General features: G+C 47.9%; 2 protein-coding genes across 5 annotated transcripts in view; both read right to left on the bottom strand.

Annotated features, from left to right (window-relative positions):
• TARS2 (threonyl-tRNA synthetase 2, mitochondrial) overlaps positions 1-16265 on the bottom strand; it is a 32441-nt gene extending 16176 nt beyond the window's left edge. For 2 of the 3 annotated variants that reach the window (XR_004691469.2, XM_035098647.2), the window contains exons 1-5: positions 8585-16265; positions 7085-7275; positions 6263-6386; positions 4676-4800; positions 2049-2166 (exon numbers count right to left, since the gene is read on the bottom strand). Coding sequence is in view for 2 of the 3 variants with exons in the window: in XM_035098647.2 (XP_034954538.2) it covers positions 2049-2166; positions 4676-4800; positions 6263-6386; positions 7085-7275; positions 8585-8650 (624 nt within the window). In the remaining variant the exon portion in view is untranslated. The remainder of the gene's footprint in view (positions 1-2048; positions 2167-4675; positions 4801-6262; positions 6387-7084; positions 7276-8584) is intronic. The other variant, XM_035098648.2, reaches the window with a different exon arrangement.
• The window catches only part of RPRD2 (regulation of nuclear pre-mRNA domain containing 2), a 39527-nt gene continuing 31868 nt past the window's right edge, over positions 16259-23917 (bottom strand). For both annotated transcript variants that reach the window (XM_035098111.2, XM_035098112.2), the window contains exons 10-11: positions 23452-23655; positions 16259-22736 (exon numbers count right to left, since the gene is read on the bottom strand). In XM_035098111.2, the coding sequence (XP_034954002.2) occupies positions 20023-22736; positions 23452-23655 (2918 nt within the window). In that variant the 3' untranslated portion in view covers positions 16259-20022. The remainder of the gene's footprint in view (positions 22737-23451; positions 23656-23917) is intronic.

Raw genomic sequence — 23917 nt, 5'->3', positions numbered from 1 at the left:
TAAATGGCAGCTTCCTCTAGTCCTATTTAAACTGGCCTATTAATCAGAACCATGAGAACTGAAATCTTACTAGCTGTTTGAAACAACCCACACTACTTAAAAGCCCTTATTAGTTCCAAAACAGTGAGGAAAAATCCCAATATACAAAACACAGCTCATCATTTAAGTAAGAAGTGGGTCGAAAGAACCTACTTAAAAGCAAAGCACGGGAGGGAGCAACACCTCTCCTTTGGGAGGAAGCCTAAGAAATGTAAGGCCGTCACTGAAAAGGCCCCGTTCCTTGTGTTCAACAGCCTAGGTGGACCTTAATTGCAGATACTTAGACCTGGGCAGGTTCATTGAAAATACATAGGTGAAGGCTGTCCTTCAAGGCTCTCTCTACTGTTGCATGAATGGCATCCTGCCATTAGACCTGAAGGCTCGGGGTTGTATTCTCTCTCTGCTAGTGCAAGGGCAATTCAGCACAACAAGCTGTGCCAGTGGAAACTCGTTGCACAACAGATTACACAATCTATCGTTCAACACAAGTGACCAGCAACCTATTTACATGTTCTCTTGTGAAACACGTCAAGTATACGGCTAAGTGACTTTAACTTAGCACTGCATTGGATACAACCCCTCTAATCCTGTCAAGCATGGAATTTCTTTGCAAATGCAACACTCTAGATAAACCAGTCAAATGGATCTGTGTATTTTGAAGGCTATGCCTGACGGTGAGTTTGCACCTATGCTCCCATATCCAAGAGGGATATGCAAGAGGAACCCTGCACTTTTTCTAAAAATCGGCCACCAAGCCCAGCCTTTCCCCATGCCTTCTGGTGCCTTCCAGATCTTTTGGACTACAGCTCTCCCCAACCACATACTAGCACAGCTGTGTTGGCTAAGGATGATGGGAGCTGTAGTCCAAAATATCTGTAGGGTATGAGCCCAGGGAAGGCTGAACTAGGCCATCGTTCTGTTTCCCCACAAAAGCCCAAACAAATTATTCTGGGAGGCCCCCAAAGAGGCTGGAATGCAGATGTTTATGTCTCCAACAACTGGGATAGACAGCCTCTGAACATGGAGGTTCAGTTGACTAATAGCCACTGACAGGCAGCTCTTCAGAAACTGGCTTAATGCCCTCTTAAAAGCTACACTAAATCCTCTGGTTCATTGGTGCATCCTGTGGCAGCAGATGCCACAAACTGCAGTCAACTTCCAGGAATTGTAGACAACTTTGCACCTGTTTCAGAAACCAGGCCATCAAAACAAAAACAGAAGGAAAAGCTCGAAGAACCTGTTGCCAGCCATTTTAGTAATTTTCACAGCCACAACATTTTCAGGAGTGGAAATTCCAGTAGGATAGGAAAGCAAAGGGAAGAATTCCCCATGACAACTAAGGTGTGGAACATCTGTGGCAGCTCAGATGTTGCTGCAAGATTCCACCATAGTTAGTAGTCAAGGATGTCAACAACAGTTCCAATCCATGAACATCAGGGAGCACCAGATCTCAAACTAGAAATGGGCTAGCAATTCGATAACTTCTGGACAACCATGGCCTCAACTCAGGAGACAAATATGTCACATTTTACTAAGCATTAAACTATTTTTCTTCTTGTCCTTCTTGTACTCCTAACATAGTGCTTGTCCAGAAGATGTTGCCTTCCTGAACACTCTTGCCATCCTCACTCATCTTGGTTTCAGGTGCAAAATAATAATAATAATAATAATAATAATAATAATAATAATAATATATTAGTCAGACATGACTAAACGACTAAACAACAACAACAAAATAATAATTTATTATTTATACCCCGCCCATCTGGCTGGGTTTCCCCAGCCACTCTGGGCAGCTTCCAACAAAACAGAAAAATACAATAATCTATTAAACATTAAAAGCTTCCCTAAACAGGACTGCCTTCAGATGTCTCCTAAAAGACAAAATCCAGTTATGTCACTGGCAAGGCAGAGGCCCTGGCATTTAACTAAATAATTCTAAGCTTCTTTTTATTTTGTCTTTCTATGAAATGACGGAGGGCTCTTCTGACATTCTTTGGAGTTTGCACCTTAAAGAGCTCCATCAGATCCTCTCGAGACACTTCCAGCCGTTCAAAGGGATGGTTCTTGGAGATTATCTCCTTGCAGATTTCCTCCAGGACTGGCAGGTCTTTACTGGACACAGTCCTGTGAAGATGAAGAAAAGGAAAAGCTCTTTACAGGAAATGTGGAGACGTCAACAGATAATGTCAAACAATTATAGGCAGCCCAGGCGGACCCAAAATGACAAAGAGGGTCATAAAAGCCCTGATCTTCAAAGTTTTGATACCTAACCAACAGTCAGAAAGATAAACTCTTGATTCGGACCAGCCAGTTCTGTGGACCAGACAACCTTTGTCCCTGGATATGTTGCAGACTGCTGCTAATCAAGTTTATTTACTTCCCTGCTTGTTTGATCTTAGAAACTTTGGAGATTAAGGCTTTGTTATCCTGTCTGCCATTTTTTGACGCTCACAAAGCTCCCCCCCTCACCTTCAGCAACCCTTGCAAGTCTTCTGCCTAAGTCAAACTTTATGATGATTTGGAGATTAAATCATCAGGGGGATTTGGAAAGAAGTTTCAGGGACTAGCAAAATTTCTCAGTACTGTACAGTATAGAAAAGTCATTGCTTGACCAGTGGCGACACCTAGTGGACAATAGAGGTGTAACACGCACACCCACGGAATTGAGGAAGTCCTACAGGCCAATTCATTTGTGGAAGGCAAAAAAGTGTGTGTGCGTGCACACACACAGACCTCTTTCAGAATGAGATTTTTTTTTCACATTCAATATCTCATGCACCACATGCCTCTCCTGCCTCTCTTTTTTCAACGACAAAATCTCAAAAGCAATTAACACATTAAAAGGAGCATGTGAAGCTGCCATATACAGTGGTCCCTTAGTTCTCAAACGCCTTGGTACTCAAACAACTTGGAACCCAAACACTGCAAACCCGGAAGTGTGTGTTCTGGTTTGCAAACTTTTTTTGGAAGCCGAATGTGCTCTGTTCTGAGTGTTACGCTTCCAATTTGAGTGCCACACTTCCGTTTTGAGGCCTGTCTGTTTTTTGCTATTTATTTTGCGTTTTTGTTTTAGCCGCTCTTTTTGTTTTGCTTTTGTGACTGCGTGGAACCCAGTTCAGCTACTGACTGATTGATTGTGTGACTGCAGTACATTGTTTATTGCTTTCATTTCATGGCTCAATGCTCTCGTTGGATAGTAAAATTCATGTTAAATTGCTGTTTTAGGGGTTGTTTTTAAAAGTCTGGAACGGATTAATCCATTTTGCATTACTTTCTATGGGAAAGCGCGCCTTGGTTTTGGAACACTTTGGTTTTGGAACGGACTTCCGGAACAGATTAAGTTTGAGAACCAAGGTACCACTGTACCGAGCCAGATCAGGAGGGTGCGTCTAGCACAATGCTGTTGACACTGACTGGCAGCAATGTGTCTCCGGTGCTTCAGGCAGGGAGTCCTTCCCAGCTCGATCAGAGACTGAACCTGGAGCCTTCTGCATGCACCGTGGGTAATCTCCCACTGAGCTTCAGCCCTGGCTCTAAGCAATAAAATTAAGATTCCAGTCCTCATGTTTCTGAATAAAGGGATGGTTTAAATGGGAACCCAGGAAGGTGGCTTATACCAAGTCAGGCCGTTGTCACATCTAGCTCTGGATTAGGCTGACTTCTGCCTATTTTTCCCAAGGAGCGTACTCTGCTCCATTGCAACCCAGGTCAGCCCTTTGGTGGTAGAAATCATTTCCGTATTTTATATATTCACTTCCTTCCATCCCACCCCCCAAAGGGAAGCAGGTGGGATGTAACGAAACACCGCAATCACAAAACACACACAACCTTTAGAAAGGATTTTGCATAGATGTCCACTTGCAACCTGTTCTTATAATAGGGTTATAATAACTGACTTGGAGCAGTTCCCCGGGGGTTTCAGGCAGGGGGCGTTCCCTTCCTACATGGAGACGCCAATAGGGATTGAACCTGGGGCATTCCGCATCCAAAGCAGGAGCTCTGTCACTGAGCTACAGCTGTTCCCTAAAAATAAATCAAAGTCTGCAGCCTTTATGGCTCCGAAAGCAAGGCTTAATTTAATTAGGAACAGAGGGAACCGCCTTATACCACACATCAGAGCCTTGAACCATTATTGTCTACAGCAGCGGTGGCCAAACGCGGCTCTCCAGCTGTTTTGGGACTACAACTCCCATCATCCCTAGCTAACAGGACCAGTGGTCAGGGATGATGGGAAATGTAGTCCTAAAGCAGCTGGAGGGCCGAGTTTGGCCACCACTAGTCAACAGTGATTGGCAGTCTCTCCAGGGTTTCAGACACAGGAAATTCCCTGCCCTACCCGCAAAAACCACTCAGGCCCCACTGCATGCCAAGCAAGGGCTCTACTACTGAGCCATGTATCCCTTTCACTTGAGAGAGGGAAGGCAGGGCCTCTCCAGCAGCTCAGTCGAGAGACCAGGGACTTTAACTTCCAACTCTCTGTGAGCTCTTTACATTCCAACCAGTTGTTACAAGAACTCTGTAGCCTGAAGAACTACAGCCTGCACCTGCTGTTTTCCTCTGCCCTCTCCGTCCCCTTTTCCTTTTCAGTCGCATCTTTTCAACCACACTCCCCGCCATCGCCCTTCCAACTGACCTTTCCTCATCCAAATACATGTCATAGAAGAAGCCATTTTCAGTGCTGGGTCCATGACACAGGTAGGCACCGTAGAAATGCTCGGCGGCACCTCCTAGAACGTGGGCACTGGAGTGCCAGAAAAGCTGGCAAAGAGAAATTTGGGGAGAGGTCTAGTTAGGTACGCTGGAACTCCGGGCTCCTTCCCAAGACAGCAACACTGCCCCCCTCCCCATTTGGAGAGGCAACCCGAGGACAATGGTCAAAACAAACCAAGGGAGAATATTATTATTATAAGAATATCAAAAGAGACTGGCTGCTGGATCAGGCCAAAGGTGGCCAACCTAGCCCAGCATCCTGTCCTCGCAGTGGCCAACCAGATGCCCCAATGGGAAGCTTGCAAGCAGGACCTGAGTGCAACGCCAACCCTCTCACCACTTGTGATTCTCAGCAACTGGTATTGTTCAGAGGCATTTACTGTCTCTGACGGTAGAGGAAGAACAGTCCTTGACACTGGTAGTCCTTGGCAGTCTCCTCCTCCTCCTCTCTGAATCTCTCCTGAGCCTCTTTCAAATCTAAGTTGTTGGCCATCATTATGTCTCATGGGAACGAATCCCATAGTTTATCTGTGCTCTGTGTGAGGAAGTCCTTCCTCTTCTCTGTCCCAAATCTTCCAACCATCATGCAAGGAGCTAGGAAGAAGCCCAATATAATTCCGAACGGATGACACCCCCAGGAGCCTGAGGAAGGAGGGCTGGAGGGGAGCTCTTTCTGCCTTCATCTACAGAGCAACGTCACCAGACTGGACTTTCCTGGCAAGAATGACCACAGCACCCAGAAAGAGGCGGCCGCCCACCCGGACATTCCTCCTGAAAGCATCCTCTCCTGGAACACTGGCAACGAGACGCAGCTTGGGTTCAAGCTGACAAGCAGCCTTCCTCTACAAGCCCCTGAAGCTCACAAGCTAAGGTTTGATGCAGGCGACCAGCCCCATTTAGTTCATTGCCAATCACACGCCTATTACCCACCAAAAAGCTCCTTTTTAAAAGCTGTTCTTCCTGTAGTGCAGGGTCTGAGGAACCCATTTCTTGGCCAGGGAGGGCGGCTCTTTCTCTTCTCCCTGCCCCCCCCCCCGCAATCCACAAGGCAATGCTGGCAGGTGGGCAGGGCTACCCATCTGTTAAAGTTAACCAATAGCAGTGGCGGGGGAGAGAGAGAGGTCTGTTTCACCAGCGCCTTCCTCGTAGGAAAGTATTCTCTGCTTCTCTTTTGGGGTGGGGTAAATATTTTTATTTATTTTCAAATACAGTATTAATATAAATTTACAGAATTTATATGAACACTCTGCTTATCAGCTGGTGACCAGAGGGTTCAATCCTGCTGCTTGGGCCACACGCCAGTTCCCTGTGGAGGAGCTGGTGGGCACAGCCAATGCGGAATAGGGGTGCCTGGCCGTGCTGAACCTCGATTCCAGCCCCCAGAAGTTCTGGTACCTGGAAGGGGACAGGAGCCCTTTTCCGTGCTTGCTCGCTAAACGCCGGTCAAGATTTAGCAGCTTCCTTCCCTCTCTTCCGAAGGAGCACAAGCGAAACTCCTCTGGGTACTCACCGCCTGCCCATCCCGAGATTCGAAATCCACAAACTCCAAGCTGGCGTCGCCCTCCAGCGGGCGATCCAGGTCATGTAGGCTCCCATTCACCCGTGCCACCACAGCACCCTGGGCCAGACTCCGGCTGCAAGAGCAGTGGGAGGTTAGGACACATCTGACTGGTAACTGCCTTGCAACCACAAGGAGAAATGGACCAGATATTTATTTTTATTTATTTTAGGTACTTCTGCACTGCTTGATATTAAGAGTCTCTAAGCGGTGTAGAAACATATTATTATTTTTAAGGCATGAAGATTGCCACCCCCAAAGGCAGAAGCTGGAAGCTGCCTTGTAGCGAGCCAGACTATCTGTCCACCTAGTTCAGTACTGTTCACACTGACAGGCAGACGTTCCTTAGCATCCCACAGGGGGTCTCTTTCCCCAGTCCTGCCTGGAGATAGAACCTGGACCTGTCTGCTTGCAAAACAGATGCTCTATCCCTGAGCTATGGCCCTTCCAGTGAATCACAAGCTTTCAGATTCTGAGTTAAAGAAGAGCTTGCTAAGCCTTAAGAAGGCCAAAGTTGCTGAACCTCCAGATGATGCTGAACGACAACTCCCATCAACTCAGGGGGAACCCCTGTGCATCTCAAAAAACATCAAATATTACCCATCTCCTAGGGATATGTTTTTACAAGTGAAGGACATTTTTTGAGTCACACATCTCTGTTCATATCTCAGAGCTGCCAACCCTTTGCCCAAAACATTTTGCTTTAAAAAAAATAAAGTGTTCAAGAGGAACCACATTTGAAGAAAGCACATAGCGAACATCTAACACACACACCTGATCTGCAGCGCCACTTGATACGGCGTGGTCATCCAGGCCTCCCCGTTTATTTCACTGCCACCTGGTAGGGAAATCCGGATCGGCTGGCTGTTTTTGTGGCTCCGCTCGGCGCATTGTTCAGCCGCAGCAGCTTTTAGCTTCTCGTAAAACGCCAGGCGCTCAGAGATGTGGGAAGGAAGGGCACCTGCCTACAGCAGAACATATGACAGAGTAAATCACCGTGAATTCTGTCCTTGCCTTAGGGAAACAGCCACTTTCAAAATGCAGAATGACTGACAAGACCCATGTTAAAACAGAAGATGGCAGCAAATCTAGCAATGTAATATGTGTTACAGGACTGAAAAAAACACTCCAGGTACTACAGCCAACATAGTTCTGATGAGGGGAAAGTGAAGACTGGTTTGTGGGGAAATGGTACCATTTTCTGAGAACGATGGAAAGGGGTAAGCAAAGGCTTGGAGCAGTTTTCTCCCCAAAACCAGTAGCAGATAAATCTGGAGGCAGCAGGCTCCCTTTTATACCAGTTAGGAGTGTCAGTGTGGCAACTGCCAACCCAAAGAGAGACTGATATACAGACGCCTGCCCTGTCTCTCCAAAAACAAGTTTCAAGTGGGGCACCCAGAACGGCAATTCAGCACTCAGTCAGACACTCGAGGGCACATCAGATGCTCCCAGGATAGAGGAAAAACAAACAGCACCTACTGACGGGAGCTTGCCTTCAAAGGATCCACAACTTGTACAGAGATGCCACAGCAGGGCATCTGGCACCTAGTCATTTCATTTAGCAAGCCCCAATTGGGTGTGTTGCAAATGTATGGGAGCACAATCATAAAGCAATGACATTTAAAGTTTGGGATGGGGAGACTGGATGATCAGCTCCAAAGGTTGTTAAGGGAAGAAAGTACTGTTTTATCTGGAGCAGGCATCCTCAAACTCGGCCCTCCAGATGTTTTGGGACTACAATTCCCATCATCCCTGACCACTGGTCCTGTTAGCTAGGGATGATGGGAGTTGTAGTCCCAAAACATCTGGAGGCCCAAGTTTGGGGGTGCCTGATCTGGAGTGACGCTGGACACCAGGGATTGCCTTACAACCATGCTTCTTCATTCCCAGCAGTAGGGGGAAATGCCACAGTTGTTCAGAGATGCTTCATTATGTTGTATCGCTTTGCAATGTGTTTATCTACGCAGCATTGTCCTGAAAGCAACATTAAGGAACGGCCAAGTTCAGGCCAGATGGTCTTGCCTTCGTCATTCACATAAATCTGAAAGTGCCAGAACTTTGAAGAACCTGCTACAACAGACAAAAAAATCTGGCTCTATTCCTGGGGCAGATGGGAGGCCTCGCCCGTTGAAAGCCTGCCTGCTGGACAGAAAAACAACAGCACAAGAAAAATAGGATTCCAAAAAGAGAAGACTGAGAAAAGGAGGGGACTCCTCCAAAAAGAGGAGACTGAGAAAAATAAATACATTTAAATTAAGAAGACTATCAACAGACCCTGTACAGCCTGCAGAGATGGCTCTTCCCAGCCCAGATCTTCCTCCAAGGCCAAAGGACCTTCATCTTTTAGGAAACCCGTGCCAAGTCCTCAGTTCCCACGTGGGAAACCGCCGGGTCCCCTCATGCCAGTTGCACCCTCTGCAAAAGCCGCTCCAGCATCCCTTTCCACCTTGCAAACTGCGAACCGGGAACAGTAGCCGCTTGCGTGGGACTCCGCGCGCGCCGATTGGCCGCCTCTGCAAAGAGGAAGAGAACGCGGATTGGTAGTCTAGCTGGCCAATAGGCTTCCTCCCCCTGGAAGGAGTTTCCTTCCCCCTCCCCTCCTGAAACAAGGACTCGAGTATATGAAGTTCCGCCCACCTTCCCACCTCCCGATCAACGCGACAAGCCAGACGGGGAAATGAAATTCTGCAGCCACCGATTCTCCTGCAAACTAAGAAGGGTTTCTTGGATCGCAGGCTTGCACGCGAGGTTGCCAGTTGACCAGAAACAGATATGCTCTCTTGTGCCCTTTGCCGGCAGCATTTGTGTGTAGGGTACTAAGGGGAAAGGCTCCCCTCACTGCATGCAGGTGATGAGCACGCTTTAACCATGCTGAACGATGTCTGTCAAGCTGCATAGCTGCAGCGGCCAGTTGAAAAGTTGGCAACCCAGTAAGCATGGCCCTAGTGTTGGCAGGGAACGCTTAGGGCAAAACACAGTCTAGCTGCAAAGGAATTTTGTGGCCATACAGTGAACTGCATGTTGCAATTAAAACCAAAACATAACCAGCCAATTTCTGCGTAACAGGCATAAAGCATGCAGCTTTCAGCCTGATAGGTAGAGTTCGGGAAAAGCTGCCTTGGTTGGATTTCCACCTCCCCTACAGTATTTAAAGGTCTTTAATGCCTTTATTTATTTAAAACAGGGGTGGCCAACTCCCAAGAGACTGCGATCTACTTACAGAGTTTAAAACTGGCAGTGATCTACCCCCTTTTGGGGGGTTCAGGTCAAAGTTGTTGAGCTTATTTGGGGAAGACGAAGGCCCTTTTTTAAGGCCTTCAGATCAAAGTTTTTGTTGAGCTTTTTTTAGGGAGACGGAGAACACCATTTGGGGGGTGCTTTTTTTAGGGGAGCCAAAGTTGTTGAGCTTCTTTGGGGGGGAGCCAGTGATCTACCATTGATCTACCACAGGCATCCAGTGATCTACCAGTAGATCACGATCTACCTGTTGGACATGCCTGATTTAAAACATATGTAGGATAATCAGTGTTCTAAATAAAGTAATTTTTTTCCTTTCTCATTTAAGTACTGTAGGAGGTGGAAATTCAACACGTGCAACTTCTAACACTGCCCATCCATGATAGGGAAAGGGGCAAGCTTTGAATTGTGCCCAACTGAATTCTACTCAGAGTAGACACTTTGAAAACAATGGACCTAAACCATGTCCATTTTTTTTTTCAGTGGGTTTACTCAAAAGTATGACTAACACTACATACGAACCCTGTTAGGCTGCTGATTCAAGGGCCCAGGTGTTCCTGACAGGAAAAAAGGTCATGATCCCATATCCCCCTAGCAGCTCCATAAAATCCTATAAACCAGATTATCAGTGTGCACATACAAAAGGCAGAAAAGGCTTATTTAAGCATTAAAATCACATGTTAGAAATTAAGCATTAAGCATCCAAGTATGAATTGGATCCCAATGTCTTTTCAATGAGCAATTCATAGAATGAGCAGGATTTGGCCAAGGACATCCTCTTAAATTCTACTTTTTTCCAGGAGAGTTAAGTGCATATCCTTGACTCCCTTCCACTGGAATCAATGTGGTATAAAAATGCCAGATCTGGCCCAAAACGTTTTGGCACCTGAGACGAACCACTAGATGGTGCTTCTTCCCTCCCTGAAATGAAAAGATCTACATTGCAATCTTCTGCCCCTGTGAATCCAGCCACCTGCAGTGGTCACCTCATCTTCCCTTGAGGGTGGGCCGGCCCTGCCAAGTGCTCATGAGAGCCAGAGAGCTCCCCATATCTTTTGCCCCCCCACCCAACACCTGAAATTGATGTCAAATCCCTAACCTTCCACTTTCCCTCCTAACACCGAAAAGGACTATATTTCACCCTCTGGGTTTTTCATATTTTTAATTGGCAAATCCAAGAAGCTCATACCAGATTCATTTTTTCCTGAGTGATGGCAGAGTGGGCTCTTTATTCTGAAGCTGCTATTTGTGTCTGTTCTATCTGAAGAATGCCTTGTAATTATTTTTCAGACGCACAACTGCAAAACCCAAACTGTGTCCTACCTTTTAAGACTTGTTCCATGGATTACTCCCACACACTCCCACACAAAACAACCCTCTCAAGCATGGCCTAGCTTTTAAGACTTGTCCTGAGGATGATGGAAGTGTTTGCAAATTACAAACAGCCTGGTCCTACCTACATTTATTTGGTTGCATATCCCAATTTGGCTTACTCTTGGTTGCATGTGCATAGGACTGCAGTTGCGTGCAACGGGCCCCATATGTAAATACAAATAAGCTCAGCAGAACTCACTCCTAACTCTGGAGGTAAAATAACTACTTAAGTAAAATCATGCTAGGAAAACAGATACTGCAACCAGGTTGTTACCTTGGCAAAATAATCAGATGTGCAGAGAGAGGTGATAAATGTAAAAACCTAAACCTAAAAACAAGGCACAGACACAGGAGAAATAAATTGCAACCCAGTCTTGTAGGAAGCCTTTAAGAGGAGTTGATTCAGGTTTACAAGGAACAAGAATTGAGGTCTAATCTGAGAGTGCCCACATGAGCTATAAGCCCAAGCTCATGTGGTGCCCTTTCAAGGAAATTCCTATGAGGCTGGTGGCCAATTCAGGTGGGAGGAGTGAGCAGTCTCCCCCCGCCCCCTGGCAACACACATGTATATCATGTACACTTCATGTGCTGGATTTGCATGATCTATGCCTCTTCAAAAAGAGAAGGCAGTTTGTACACATAGAGTATTGGTACAATTGGGCCCCCAAATCATTTGCAACGTTGGCATGAAGAGATTTGACAGACCATGGTGAGGTTTGATGCCCCAGCTCAGGTCTGACCGGTGCATGGAAGGGGGACTGGTTCTCTAGAGGGGCACTAAGCACACCTGCCACAAAGGAGAGAAGTCCAGAGTTTCTAGGCAAAAGGGTGCTGTAGGCATCAGAATGTAAGGAAGGAAGAAGAGCCTGGTGGATCAGACCAATAGGCCATTGTGTCCAGCATCCTGTTCTCACAGTGGCCAAGATACCCTTACTGGGAAACCTGCAACCAGGATCTCAACGCAAGAGCCCTCTGCCTGCTTTTGTGGTTTCCAGCAACTGGGATTCAGACCCATTGCTGCCTCCAACTGTGGAGGGCAGAGCATAGCCATCACGGCTAGCAGCCATCATAAGTCCTCTCACCCATTAATTTGTCTAATCCTCTTTAAAAACCATCTAGGTTGGTAACCATCGCTGCCTCCTCTGGGAGCAAGTTCCATAGTTTCACTAAACACTACATGGAGAAGTTTCTTTTCTCTGCCCTGAATCTTCCAATATTCAGCTTCGCTGCATATCCAGCACCCAGATGTGTGCTCCTACGGCAAAGATGCTCAGCACATGAACATAGGTCAAACTTGCACTCCATGCTCCCAGCAACACCACTCTCACAAGCACAACTCAAGCCAGATTCCACTTAGCTAACGTTTTCACCACACCAATAGATTTGGCTATTTCAGCATCAAGTGAAGCTTTTGTCTGTGCAACTTTATTCCTAGATCTTCCTGTCCAAGCCCTCTTGGCACAGAGGCCTCCTTTGCTTGACAGCCCAATGATTTCGTCTTACTCCTCAGGGACTTCATTGGGCCAGGCCTTCTATCGCCCTAGGATTCAGAGCACCTCAAGCCAATGGCTTGAGTAGAAACAATTCGGCCAATAGCAGCAAGACGCACTTGTGTGACAGGGAGCAAGCAAGCCAATTGGAGCCATAGGTTTGTGCTGCCATTGCACAACACCTGCCTCCCCGGGGGGATTTTTTCGTAGCATGCTGCAAATACATGCTATAATCTTCTCTGCCCTCAGGGCTTTCCCTGTGAACGAAGATGTTCTTAGAATCATAGAAATGTAGAGCTGCAAGAGACCCAGAGGATCATCTAGCTTTCAAAATATTCACCCCGCAGCGAAGTTGCTCTAGCTGGTTGGTTTAAAGCCCCCCAAGTCTTTTGAGCCAAATTATGAACCATTGGTGCTTCTGGTCACCCCACAAGAACAAGAGTCAATTCAGGCAAAGGAACAAAAGCCAGTCATTCAACGGGCCTGAAGACCACTCAGAGCTGCTCCTTTTCCCTTCTGCTTGTGGGAACTGCCAGTGTCTCAAGGCCTCTGATGCGCACGGTCCTTTGTTTCAAGCTTCCCCAATCTGGTGCTCTAAAGCTGTTTTTGGACTTCAGCGCTTTACGCGAAAACAGCGCTGCTACTTGCGCTTGAACTTAGTGATACTGCTGACAGCAGTGCCACCTTAAAAGCAGGAAATTTAAAACCCAAGGTTCCAGTTTCTTCAGCTCCCTGAATCTTGTGCTTGAATAGTCCTACGCACATCTTCTCAGAAGCCATTAAGTTCAATGCGGTTCACTCCCAGGAAAGTGTGCAGTGGGTTACAGATCTGGTGAATTTTGACCCTGTTCATGGCTCTTTTGGACAAGATTTCTTAGGGACACAAGAAGCTGCCTTATAGTCAGGCCACCGGTTCGCATAACCCAGATCTGCCTATGCTAAGTGGCAGCAGCTCCTGGGTGTTTTAAAGCAAGGGGATTCCCAACCTTTGCTTGGGAGAGGTCCAGGAATGAACTGGGAACCTTCCACATGCAAAGGGAGTCCTCTCCCAGTGACACAGCCCTTAGGAAGAAAAATAAAAAGGAATGGTGAGCTGCTTTAAGCTGTAACAAAGCAGATTTCAAATACTAGATTGGTTGACAACCAATGTAGACAGGTGGCAGTTCCTAGAGTGAAGAGATTACAACCTTACTAGTTGTAGGCAAGCTTTTTGATGGCTCTTTGGTGTCTCGCGTGGAAATAGTTCCCCAAGGTGCTTTTTTTGGTATGGAGATGCAAGCAGGGCCCCACTTGCCATCCTCTTGAGATCAGGTAGGCTAGACATCTCCCTCTGCATGTTTAAAGAACCAGGCCTGAGACCAGAGAAGTCATACTTGGCAAGCAGGGAGGCCCCAGAAAGCTCTGAGAGAGAGAGCCTTCTAGGGTCACTGAGATGGACTGAAGTGCTCAACCCTTGGGAGCAGGGAGCCAGTCCAGTGAAGAAACTCCACTTCACCCGTTTCAAGACTAATATACTTCCCCCTCACATAATCATCTTTTCCAGTGGGGATTTATGGCCCTCTGCGGGTCTGCTGTTGTCCTTGCCAGCCCTCCACGCAAACCTCTAAGCCAGATTCCTATGCAGCCTTCTGATTTCACGGGCACAAACAATACAGATGGGTCCGTTCCCCCCAATTCAATTGGGGGCACTATCAGGCACACCCTAGTTATGCCTGCTCCAAGAGTTGGCACCGTTATAAATACTTAGGTATGGACTTGTGGAAGATCCCATAAAAACAAGAGCAGCAGGATGAGCATGCAACAGGGTGTAGCCAGCAGGCTTCCATTCTGCAAAGCTCAGGTTTAAAGCCCCCCAAGTCTTTTGAGCCAAATTATGAACCATTGGTTTGGATGGGTGTTTAGGAGCGAGTCTAGCAGTAGCTTGCACTACACAAACCAGATTAAGCAAGTCTACTGAGACAGAGGCAGTCAGCGGACTTTTAAAGGTTTTGGCTTTGCCAGGGTGGTGGCATGAGCTACACCCCCCCCCAAAAAAAACCACAATTTGCCAATTGTGATGCTTTTAATGAATCATGGAGGATAAAGCGATCCATGACTACTAGCTCAGATTTGCCATAACTACCTCCCTACCTGTGGGCTTCTTATAATAGGCATCCACTTAGCTGCTATGAGACCAGGATGTTGGACCAGACGGGCCCCCTTTTGGGCAGATCCAGCACTCACAATTCTTAACTCTTTTTTCAGGCCTTTAAAAACTTTACATGTGCTGTGACAGTAGCGGAGTACCTGCTCAGAAGGACTTCATCCGGCAGATTAAATGGGAAGCGCTGTTAAAACCTCCCCCTCCAAAACACACCACACCACACACATATAGGCACACAGTACCCTCCCAAGCACCACAGAACTGTGCAGTTGTAAGGGACCCCAAGGCTTATCTAGTTCAACCCCCTCTGCAATACAGGAATCACAACTAGAGTGTCCCCGGACGACCCCAACTTATCAGTAAAGCACTGACGCACTGAACTGCTGCTATTGCCTGAGATTGCGAGTGCAAGCAGACGCACACAAACACATTTTCGAAAGGCCACCTTCTCTTTTGTACCACAAGTAGTAAAAATAAAGCTCTCCTTATCATTAGGGTAGGGGGGGTATTATCATAAGGCAGCAGTGTCTTTTTGAGTTCAACTGGAGGCACGCAGATCCCTTCCTGATACCTTGCCATGCCGCAAGTCCATCCATTTATGAAAATATAGTCAAATTTGTGCTGCAGCCTTCAAAAGGTCACCGCAGCCCAGGTCGGAAGCCAGAAGTGCCAGACTTAGCTGCATTTTAGAAGACTCGTTTGTTCCAGCAAGACTGCACCTTCTGAAGAGGGTAAATGTGGGTTCTCGTGCACTCCACCCCAAACAGATGTTTACAATTATTTTTAAAACTACCCGTCTACCAAATTCTTAGCCTCAAAACAGTGATTTTTTTTTTTAAAAAAAGAGCTTTTAACATTTTATAACCAAGAAGCAAAAGGGGGTAGGGGTTGGACACAGAGGCAAAATGAGCTTTGCCCAACAATGGAAACAAAGATTTGACAAAACAAAAAAACACCCATTCGATTTCTTTCAGAATTATCTGCAGGCCAGGAATGGTCAAGATGCACAATCCCCATTTTCCCCCCAAAAGTAAAATAAAATGTATCACAAGCTGCCTTGGAGCCCAATCCACAGGGCAGAGAGCTGGGTCCCTTTTCTCCTAGAAATGGAGGCCACAACAAGTCAAGAACACTTTATTAGTATACAATACAAAAATAAGGAAGGAGGGAGAGAGGGCGGGGGGGGGGGTGGAGAGAGAGAGAACCTAAAAAAAAACAAAAAAACCACACTGCTCCGATCGTGTTTTAAGCCTTGGAATTGGTTTCCAGACCTCCTTCCAACAGAGAGACAAGATGCATAAATTAAAAGAGCAACAGTCAAGACTTCCTCCAATGGGGAGCGCTGTGGGTCTTTTGGAAATCGGAGGCGGTTCTTCCGTCTGCTCTGTCCTTCCCCCTCCAGGCTGGGCCGACGCAGAAGCAACCCCTTCCGGCTCCGATTCCAGGTTGCAAAGCAAGGAAGAGATGGGTGGGTGGGTGGGGGTCCTGTTCTCAACCTTATGCACCTATTGCACACTTAAGAGAGGGCTTATTTACAAGAAGTATATATATATATATTTATATATATTTATATGTCTGCATATATAAAACATTCAAACTAGGGTATTTTATTAAATCGTGTTAATATACAATCAAGAAGATGGTCTGAAGTTGCTTGCTGTTCAGCCCAATGAACATCGGACTCTCGGCCCCCCTCGTCCCCCCCCGCAACTCCCCCACAAGAAAACACTTGAAAATAAAACCAAGCCAACAAAGATTAAACTCTCCCCGCCCCTCCTCTTAAAACAGGCACACACAAAGAAAATGAAAAGCACATCAATTATGTACAGTATTTTTTCCCCCTTCCAAAATGGTAGCACAGCCACACACTTCTGGGGGGGAATGGGGTGTATCCCCAAAACACCTGCTCTCTTAATATGGGAAGCAGGTTCCCTCGCGTTCCCCAACCCTGAAAGCTACCCCCCCCACCCAAGATTCTGCTCTGCAAATGTGCCACGTGCCCCCCCCACCCCAGAATGAAATATGCTAATATTTCCCCTGTGCTACGCAAGTAATTTTGTCTTGGAAGGTCAAAATGCATATCTAAGGGGAACTGCACCAGAGGAAGAACGGACACCAAGAAATCTGGGGAGGTGCTGTCCCCCCACCCCTATAAAGATCTGTCATAAAAGTTACTTTTTTGTCATCAATTAGAAGTGGGTTCCACAAACGGGATACTTTCAACCCCCGCCAGTCACCCCCCCTTTCCAAAACAGCTGGAAAGCAAGCGGGGGAGGGGGGAAGGGACTTCTGTGCCTCCCTTCATCTCCTAGGAAATTCTGCCCTTCATGAGAGAGACTAAGGTTTTCCTTAAAAAATACATGTTTATTTCTTATTTCCATTTTGTTTCTCTCCTTGTCAGGTGAAATACAAAAGTAACAGCAAAGGGAAAAGGGCGTGTGAAGAAACCAGAGACAGGGAAATCCTTCCTGTCCAACAACCTAACCTTTTTTGTTTTGTTTTTACACACACATATGTACATTGCTAACTGTGAACATCTTAAAGTAAAAGCACAAAATCTCTCATTATATATATATATATATATATATATATATATATATATATATATATGGATGAGAGAGAGAGAGAATATGAGAATTGGGAGAGAAGAGGGAAAGACACAGAGCTCTTACCATTAAAATATTTTTTGTCTTTCTTACAGGTTCCCTTTTCCTGCAAGAAGCCCTCCCCCCCAACACACAATGGCACCCCCAAATCTTAGCATTCTGTGGCAATTTGAGTAGCGGTTAGTTCTTGAGGGTGCTTTCATCGCCCACGGGTTAATTTTCTTTTTTTTAAAGGATCAATGGAATCGCCACAGAGAGAAAGAGAGCAGCAGAAATAAGTAGTTTCACATTCTATTCTCCTAGGAAGGAAAAATAAAGAAAACTGTGCCGCCGCCGCCAAACCACCTTTGCTCGTTTCAATATTGGTTTTGAGTCCCTCTGCAAATTGTGAAGCCTGTCTGAACAAAACCGTGAAAAATCTAAGAAGCCGGCTTGGGGGACGCTTCACAAGAAAGCTCTGCTGAGCAGGCCACGTCAAAACGAACTAGTCTGACGCGGGAGAAAGCTGTGATGGATTTCGGCCCCGTGGGTTTATATACAGCATAATGCAAGTAAGTGATGTTTCTCAGGGGGGAGGAGTAGACCCACAAAACCTCCCAAATGTCTAAAGATGAAAAACTTATCTAGAGTGGCACCAAAAGTCATGCAGTTAAGAGAGAGATTAGCTGTACAGATTAGCCACAGACTGTTGTTAGCTCCCTCGTGTCACAAGCGGGGGGGGGGGGAGATATGTTTTGTTCTGAATGACAGGTGGGTTAAGCTGGTTTATCCAGATGGGTACCCCCTCCCTGCAAGGACTTCTGGGAATTTCAGTTCTGGGGAGGGGTGTTAATGTTTCTGTGCTCACAAGCCAGTAGCTCCCAGGGATCTTTGAGAGGGGTCCTGCCAGGTGCACAATCAGCTTGTGAGAGGATTTAAACTTGACTTTCCTGCTTCCTGGTAAGAGATGAACTCAAGAACTGCTAGTCATAAACCCCTAATATGGATAGTGACAATCTCTTCTGCTTGCGGGTGGGGATCAGAACAACAGGATCTGAATGAACTAGAGTCTACCCTTTTGAGGTTTGCCATTCACTAAAATTAATTTTTCAGGGGGAAAAACCTGGAAGTATACATCACCCAGATTAGGTGGATCAAGGAGGACTGTAGGGAAAACTACCCCCCCTTAAAGCCTTGGCATTTTAAAACTGTCAGGTTTTAATAAAACCAAACTCTTCATAACCCCTGGACCTTCAAGATCTACCGGATATATAAAAACTGTTCATGCTATGTAGTTTTTTAAAAAGGAAAACTGTGCACACATGAGCTATGGAATATTGTTTCAAATGCACAGAATAGCAGATTATTCCTAACAATATTTTTAAAATGCAACTTTCCTGTTGCCTTAAAGGAAACGTGGCTATTAAGTGAATCCCAGTTTTTACAGAAAAGTCATCTATGCCCACAACTGTGTTGAGAGAAAAATAAGGAGGCAAATGGGCAGGTCACAGGTAGGAGGGGAGACAGTAGAGTAGAGAATCGGGGTGGAGGTCATCTGGCAACTTGAGAACAGCTCAGCTCACGAGGAGGGATTTTGGGGGAGGGAAAGCAGGAAAAGACTTGAGCAGAAGGAAGCAGGAATCGCCTGGCATCAGGTACAGCCATTCTCCGTGGAACCCAATTGAAGGGAGCTGAAATTGACTAGACCACTGTGTCTGCTGAGGCACAGATGCCCTGCATAAACTGCTACTCATTAACTGTAGACACCAGGCCGTTTTCACTGACTGATGACATCTCCTTGCCCATTCCTCTCCTTAAAGAGTGCAAAGCTCGCTATCTGCACAAACTAAGTTCAGAAAAAGCAGGAGAGCTTGGCAACTCTCAGCAGAGTGCTGGCCAAATCCTGCCCTCTTATGATTTGGGGGTGAGGGAGGGATTGAAACGCAGCAGCCTTTGGCAATGCATGGCTGGCTTCAAGAGGAAGGTGACCAGGGGGAGAGCTTGGGCCATACCTGCTCCCTGCCCCCTCAAAATGACTCTAGCAGCCTCAGCCGGCTATAAGCACCCGGAGAGAATTTGCCCATTACTCACCCTGTGTATAACCTGTCTCCAGATAACAATCTCCTTAAAGCCCTTAAGACCCCAGGCAAAGTGGAGTTATTCTGGCATGGGCTTCTCCCATTCCCATCCCTTTGCCAATCTGAGAAATGTATGAGAACTTTAAGAACCGAAAGGGCTGCAAGGAAGCAAGAAAAAGGGGTTAACAGGTGCACAGAAATAGCAAATCCTTCCCTTTCCCCTACGGTTGACTCAAGCAAATACTAAATGTGCCCATGAAGAATCAGCCCAGGCCATTGAAGGGTGCGGGGAGAGTAATTCTGACTCCCCAAAAGGAAAAGAGGCACAGGAAGAGTTAAAAGCAACAGCATGAAAGGCAAGCTTTGACTTCTTGGACCTTTTCTCTTCCTAAATTGTATTTGGGAAAATGATCTTTTCTCCTAACTCTCACTTCAATGCTAGGGGAGTCCCAAACCCTATGTTTCATGAACTGAAAATTCTTTATTTCTACGATCACTTTATGGTTAGTTTTTTAATTATTCTGCAAAAAAGGAAAGCAAAACCAAAATTCACTCTCTAAATTTAGGCCATCAACTAAAAAGCCCCTCCAAACAAGCAAAGAGAATGAAAATGGGGGCGGGGGGAGGATGCAATAAATGCACTGAAGTACAGAACATACCTTAATTGACAACGAAAAATGTTGTGGGGCCCTTTAAGGGGCAGGTTAGTTTGTTGTTCTTGTTTTTAAAGAAAAGATTTTAAAAATAAAACAAAAGTGAACATGTCACTTCCACCGCTCTCTAGAAAGTTCTGGAACACCTTCATTCAGTACCTGGGAGGGAAGAAGGGACGTTTTGGTGCGAAGAAGGGGGGGCCCCTGGCGAAGGGGGGCCGAGGCCTTTTTAAACTGTTAAAGGGGTCTCTGTTTAAGAACAATTCCCTGGGTCGGAAATCCGGCCTCTGGTTTCTAATCCCCAGCCCGCCTCGGTTTGTGGCGTCCCGGTGAGGTGGGACAGAGGAGCTGATGTTAAGGGCTGCGCCCAGAGGATCTCTTGGGAGGGTGCCCAGGCCCATGTTCTCTCTCGCCCGGCCGCCGTGGTCGCGCTGCCCCTGGCCCAGCTGGTCCCGAGATGCTCCCGATGGCATGCTAAAATGCTCCTTCATTGTCCCCTGGTGCACGGCCAAGGGGCTCTGGCGCTCGGTGGCTAGAGGGGGAGCCGGGAATGGGAGTCCAAGGTCCCCGGGAGGGGGCGGCGGGCTGGAGAACGGGACGCTGCCGTGCTCCCCGGGGAGAGGAGGGGGCGGCTGGGTGGGGAACGGCACCCCACTGCGTTCCAAGGAAGGGGGAGGCGGGACGCCGTGGGGCAGGCCGAGCGGGGAGGCGGCTTCCTTTGAGAAAGGGCCGGTGTGATCCACCGACGGCATCCGGGGCGGGGGGACTGAGTGGTCCCGAGAGAAAAGGCTGCCGAGATCCTTCGGAGGCAGGGACTGAGGCCCTGTGGGGGGAGGCGGCCCAATTTGGTCCATGGGGAAAGACGCCCCGTGCTCAAGGGAAGGGGGCGGCACGTGGCGGTCGAAGGTGGCAGCGGCAAAGCCGCCGGGTCTGAAGTTGTTGACGTTCTCCTGGAACGGCGGCCCATGGTCTTTGTACTGGGTCTGGAAGCCGGACACACCACTGCCACCACCGCCGCCGGTTCCCATGGGGGGCATCTCCGTCGTACCCGAAGGACCGTTATCGAAGGTACTACCTGCGCTGCTCAACTCAAACCACCCCGCTCTGGGGGTCTCTCGCCCATGGCCTCTGCTCCCTTTCCCAAGGACTCTTATGGACTCTACTGTCTGAATGGGCTCGCCAGGCATGCCCCTGCTGGAGGCATTGTGGTAGCCCAGCGTTTCGATGGGGGCTCCCTTCTCTTCGGTGCTGTCGGGTAAATCTAAGCAGGATGACGACACCCTGGTCTCGATCCGGTAATGCTCCTCTTGCTGCTTCTGCTGCTCCCCACCTGGAGGAACCCCCACCTGGCCAAGGCCGGACAGGCCTGTGCTGTCGCTGAGGCCCCCTTTTGCAACCTGGCCAAAATGCTTGCTCTCGTCCGAGGGCTTGCGGGAGGCGTTCTTCAGCATGTTCTTGAACTCAATGGTTGAAGTGGCTGAGATGGAAGACACAACAGGCTTGTCTGTGTTGCTTGTGGGGAGTCTACTGCCTGGGGCCAGGAGCGCATTCTGGGGGGAGAAAAGCGACCTTTGAGGGACCAAGTGAGGGGAATCCGGATACTGCTTCTGAGGCATGGGTTTGGACAAGCTGTTGTGATTGGAATCCGGTGGGAAAAAGACATCGTTCTTGCTTGGCGTAGGCGAAGCATCTGAGCCAGAGTCATTTCCCCGCAAACCGTATCCTCCGTACATTCCAGGCGAAGGCAAAGGGTCACAGCTTTCGCTCTGGTCGTGGAGAGCTCTCATTGACTGGGGGAAAGCAGATTTCAGGCCAAAGCCGGAGGCACATTGACCGTAACTCGACAGAACAGACGGGTACTCAGAGGGGTCAGAAAGCTTGCTGGACTTCAGGATTGACTTTCCTGGCTGCTTCTCCAGGTTCACCAAAGCAGAAGGCGGTGGGCCAGAGTAATCAAAGTCACGGTAATCTTCATCCTCCTGGAATGAGGTGTCTGGGTAGAACTTCTCTTGCGGGGAGTCCATTAAAGAGGAAGGCAACTCTATCCCATCGGAGGACTGCTTGTACATGCTGGCTGGAGAATCTCGGCTCAAGCTGAAGGACCTGTACACAGAGTTGGACAGTTCTTGGGGGTAGCTGTCATCCTGTCTTTGAAGGGGTGACCTTGTGCTACTCGGAGTAGAGGATCCGGGGCTGATGATCTTTGACAGCAGTGACATGGTGTCCACGTTGCTGGATGACGGCTTGTCCATCATCTCATCCTGAGTCGGAGTCCCGCTCCTTTCGTCCCTGACGGGGGTCCCATCAATGCTGTCCATAGAGGTGCTTGTGGGTCCGCGGTTGAAATCGGAGGACGACGACTGGCTCTCGGGGGGTGCAGCGGCAGACCCCAGGTTGCTCAGAATGGGGATGTTGAGGTTCAAGCCACTGAAACCTGGGTTCCCCTTCAGGAAGTTGTGTATCTTCATTTCCAGACTCGGGGACGGGGGTTCTGACTCGAGCTTGGCCTCCGCCAGCTCGGAGGATTGGCTCGTGGGGTTCTCAGCCGGCCGAAGGGAAGGGCTGACATTGTGGGAGCCAGAGAACCCCAAGGAATTTGTGGGAGGCTTGAAACTGGAACTGGGGAGCCCCACACTGTGCCCAGAAGGAACCTTGTTGACCGAGGTGGAAGAGACCTCAGCCGAGGAGGAGGAATTTGGAGAATAGCCAAAACTCTGGGGCATGAAGGGCTGAGTATTAGAGGAAATGTTCCTTCCTTTTACAGAAGAAGCTGTCGTGTTGGCCGGCGATGCCGACGAACTCTGGGATGCCATCTCGGTGGGTTGGGCTGTGTTCCCAGCCACACTCTGGAGGAACGAGGACAGACCTGGAGCGGAAGAGGAACATTCTGATCAAGAAGCAAGAGGGGCGAGAGAACTACCTCCATAAAGCAGTAGCCTTTCAGCGACCCTTTGCCAGTTATTTTTAAAATCCTTTTAGAATTGAAGCCAACCCAGGTTGTTATTTTATCTAACCGTTTTATTGGATTATTTTGCTGCTGGCCAAGGGTCCCGGGAAGCCCCAATCTGCAACCACACAGTTCTGCCAATCTCAACGTGGCCTCCGAGAGCCCTAATTCCCCTCTACCTGAGTCAAGCAGGCATGTGGCCACAAGTTATTTTATGTATCACTGTGATTTTGGGATACAGGGTTGTCTCAAATGTTAGTCCTACTTAAGAGGAGAACTGCTTAAATTAGCCAATGCAACTGAATCTCAGTCCATTAAGCAGAACTTACTTGGATCCCAACCTTTGCAAAATGAATATAAACTGAAGATGACATCCAACATCAAGCAGGCTGATTCCAATCGGTTAACTAGGAGTATGAAATCACCCTAAATAAACATTCCCCCTGAAAACAATACTAAGGACATTCTGGCACATTTTAAGCTTGAAGCTGCTCTTCAAGGAGCAAGCTGCATCAGCCGGGGGGGGGGGGGCAACTAAGAAGGTCCATTCCAGCAAGGGAGTCCCCCATTAATGCTCGCGGGAGGCTCAGTTTGACCACTGGCCCCATCCCTCCCAGGCTGACTACCTACTTACCTTGCAGGCCTGGTGCAGACTGGCTCTGGCTCTTGGAGAGCACCGAGAGGATACTTTCGGGGGTGATCTCGACTTTGGAGAAGATATTGGCCAAAGGGTTTGGAGGGGCAGTCAGGGGGCCCATCCCTGTGGTCTTCAGACCGCTCATAAGTGTCGTTGGGCTGGCTGGGGTGCCAGGAGAAGGTCTCGAGGCAGGACTGACGCCTGGAGAGAAGAAAAGGTTGCACAACGTGGAATTATACAGAAGCCTCTGGGCCTGACACACCCCCAAGGCAGGATAAGGACCATGGTTCACCCCCAAACTCCAAGAAGCTCAGTTACCATATAAAAAAAATGCAAGAGGGAGAGAGGGTGCCAAAGGCTGGGAAGTCAGGTTGGGCCAGGACTTTGTGGAGGTGAAGAAAACCCGTAAGAAGCAGAGTTTGGAGGAGAATTCAGTTCCCCAAACATTTCCACTTTTCTTTTC

This window comes from Zootoca vivipara, chromosome 17 (assembly GCF_963506605.1).
Source record: "Zootoca vivipara chromosome 17, rZooViv1.1, whole genome shotgun sequence".
NCBI lineage: Eukaryota > Metazoa > Chordata > Lepidosauria > Squamata > Lacertidae > Zootoca > Zootoca vivipara.
The sequence above is the reverse complement of the archived record's forward strand: the minus strand, read 5'-3'. Positions and strand labels throughout refer to the sequence as shown.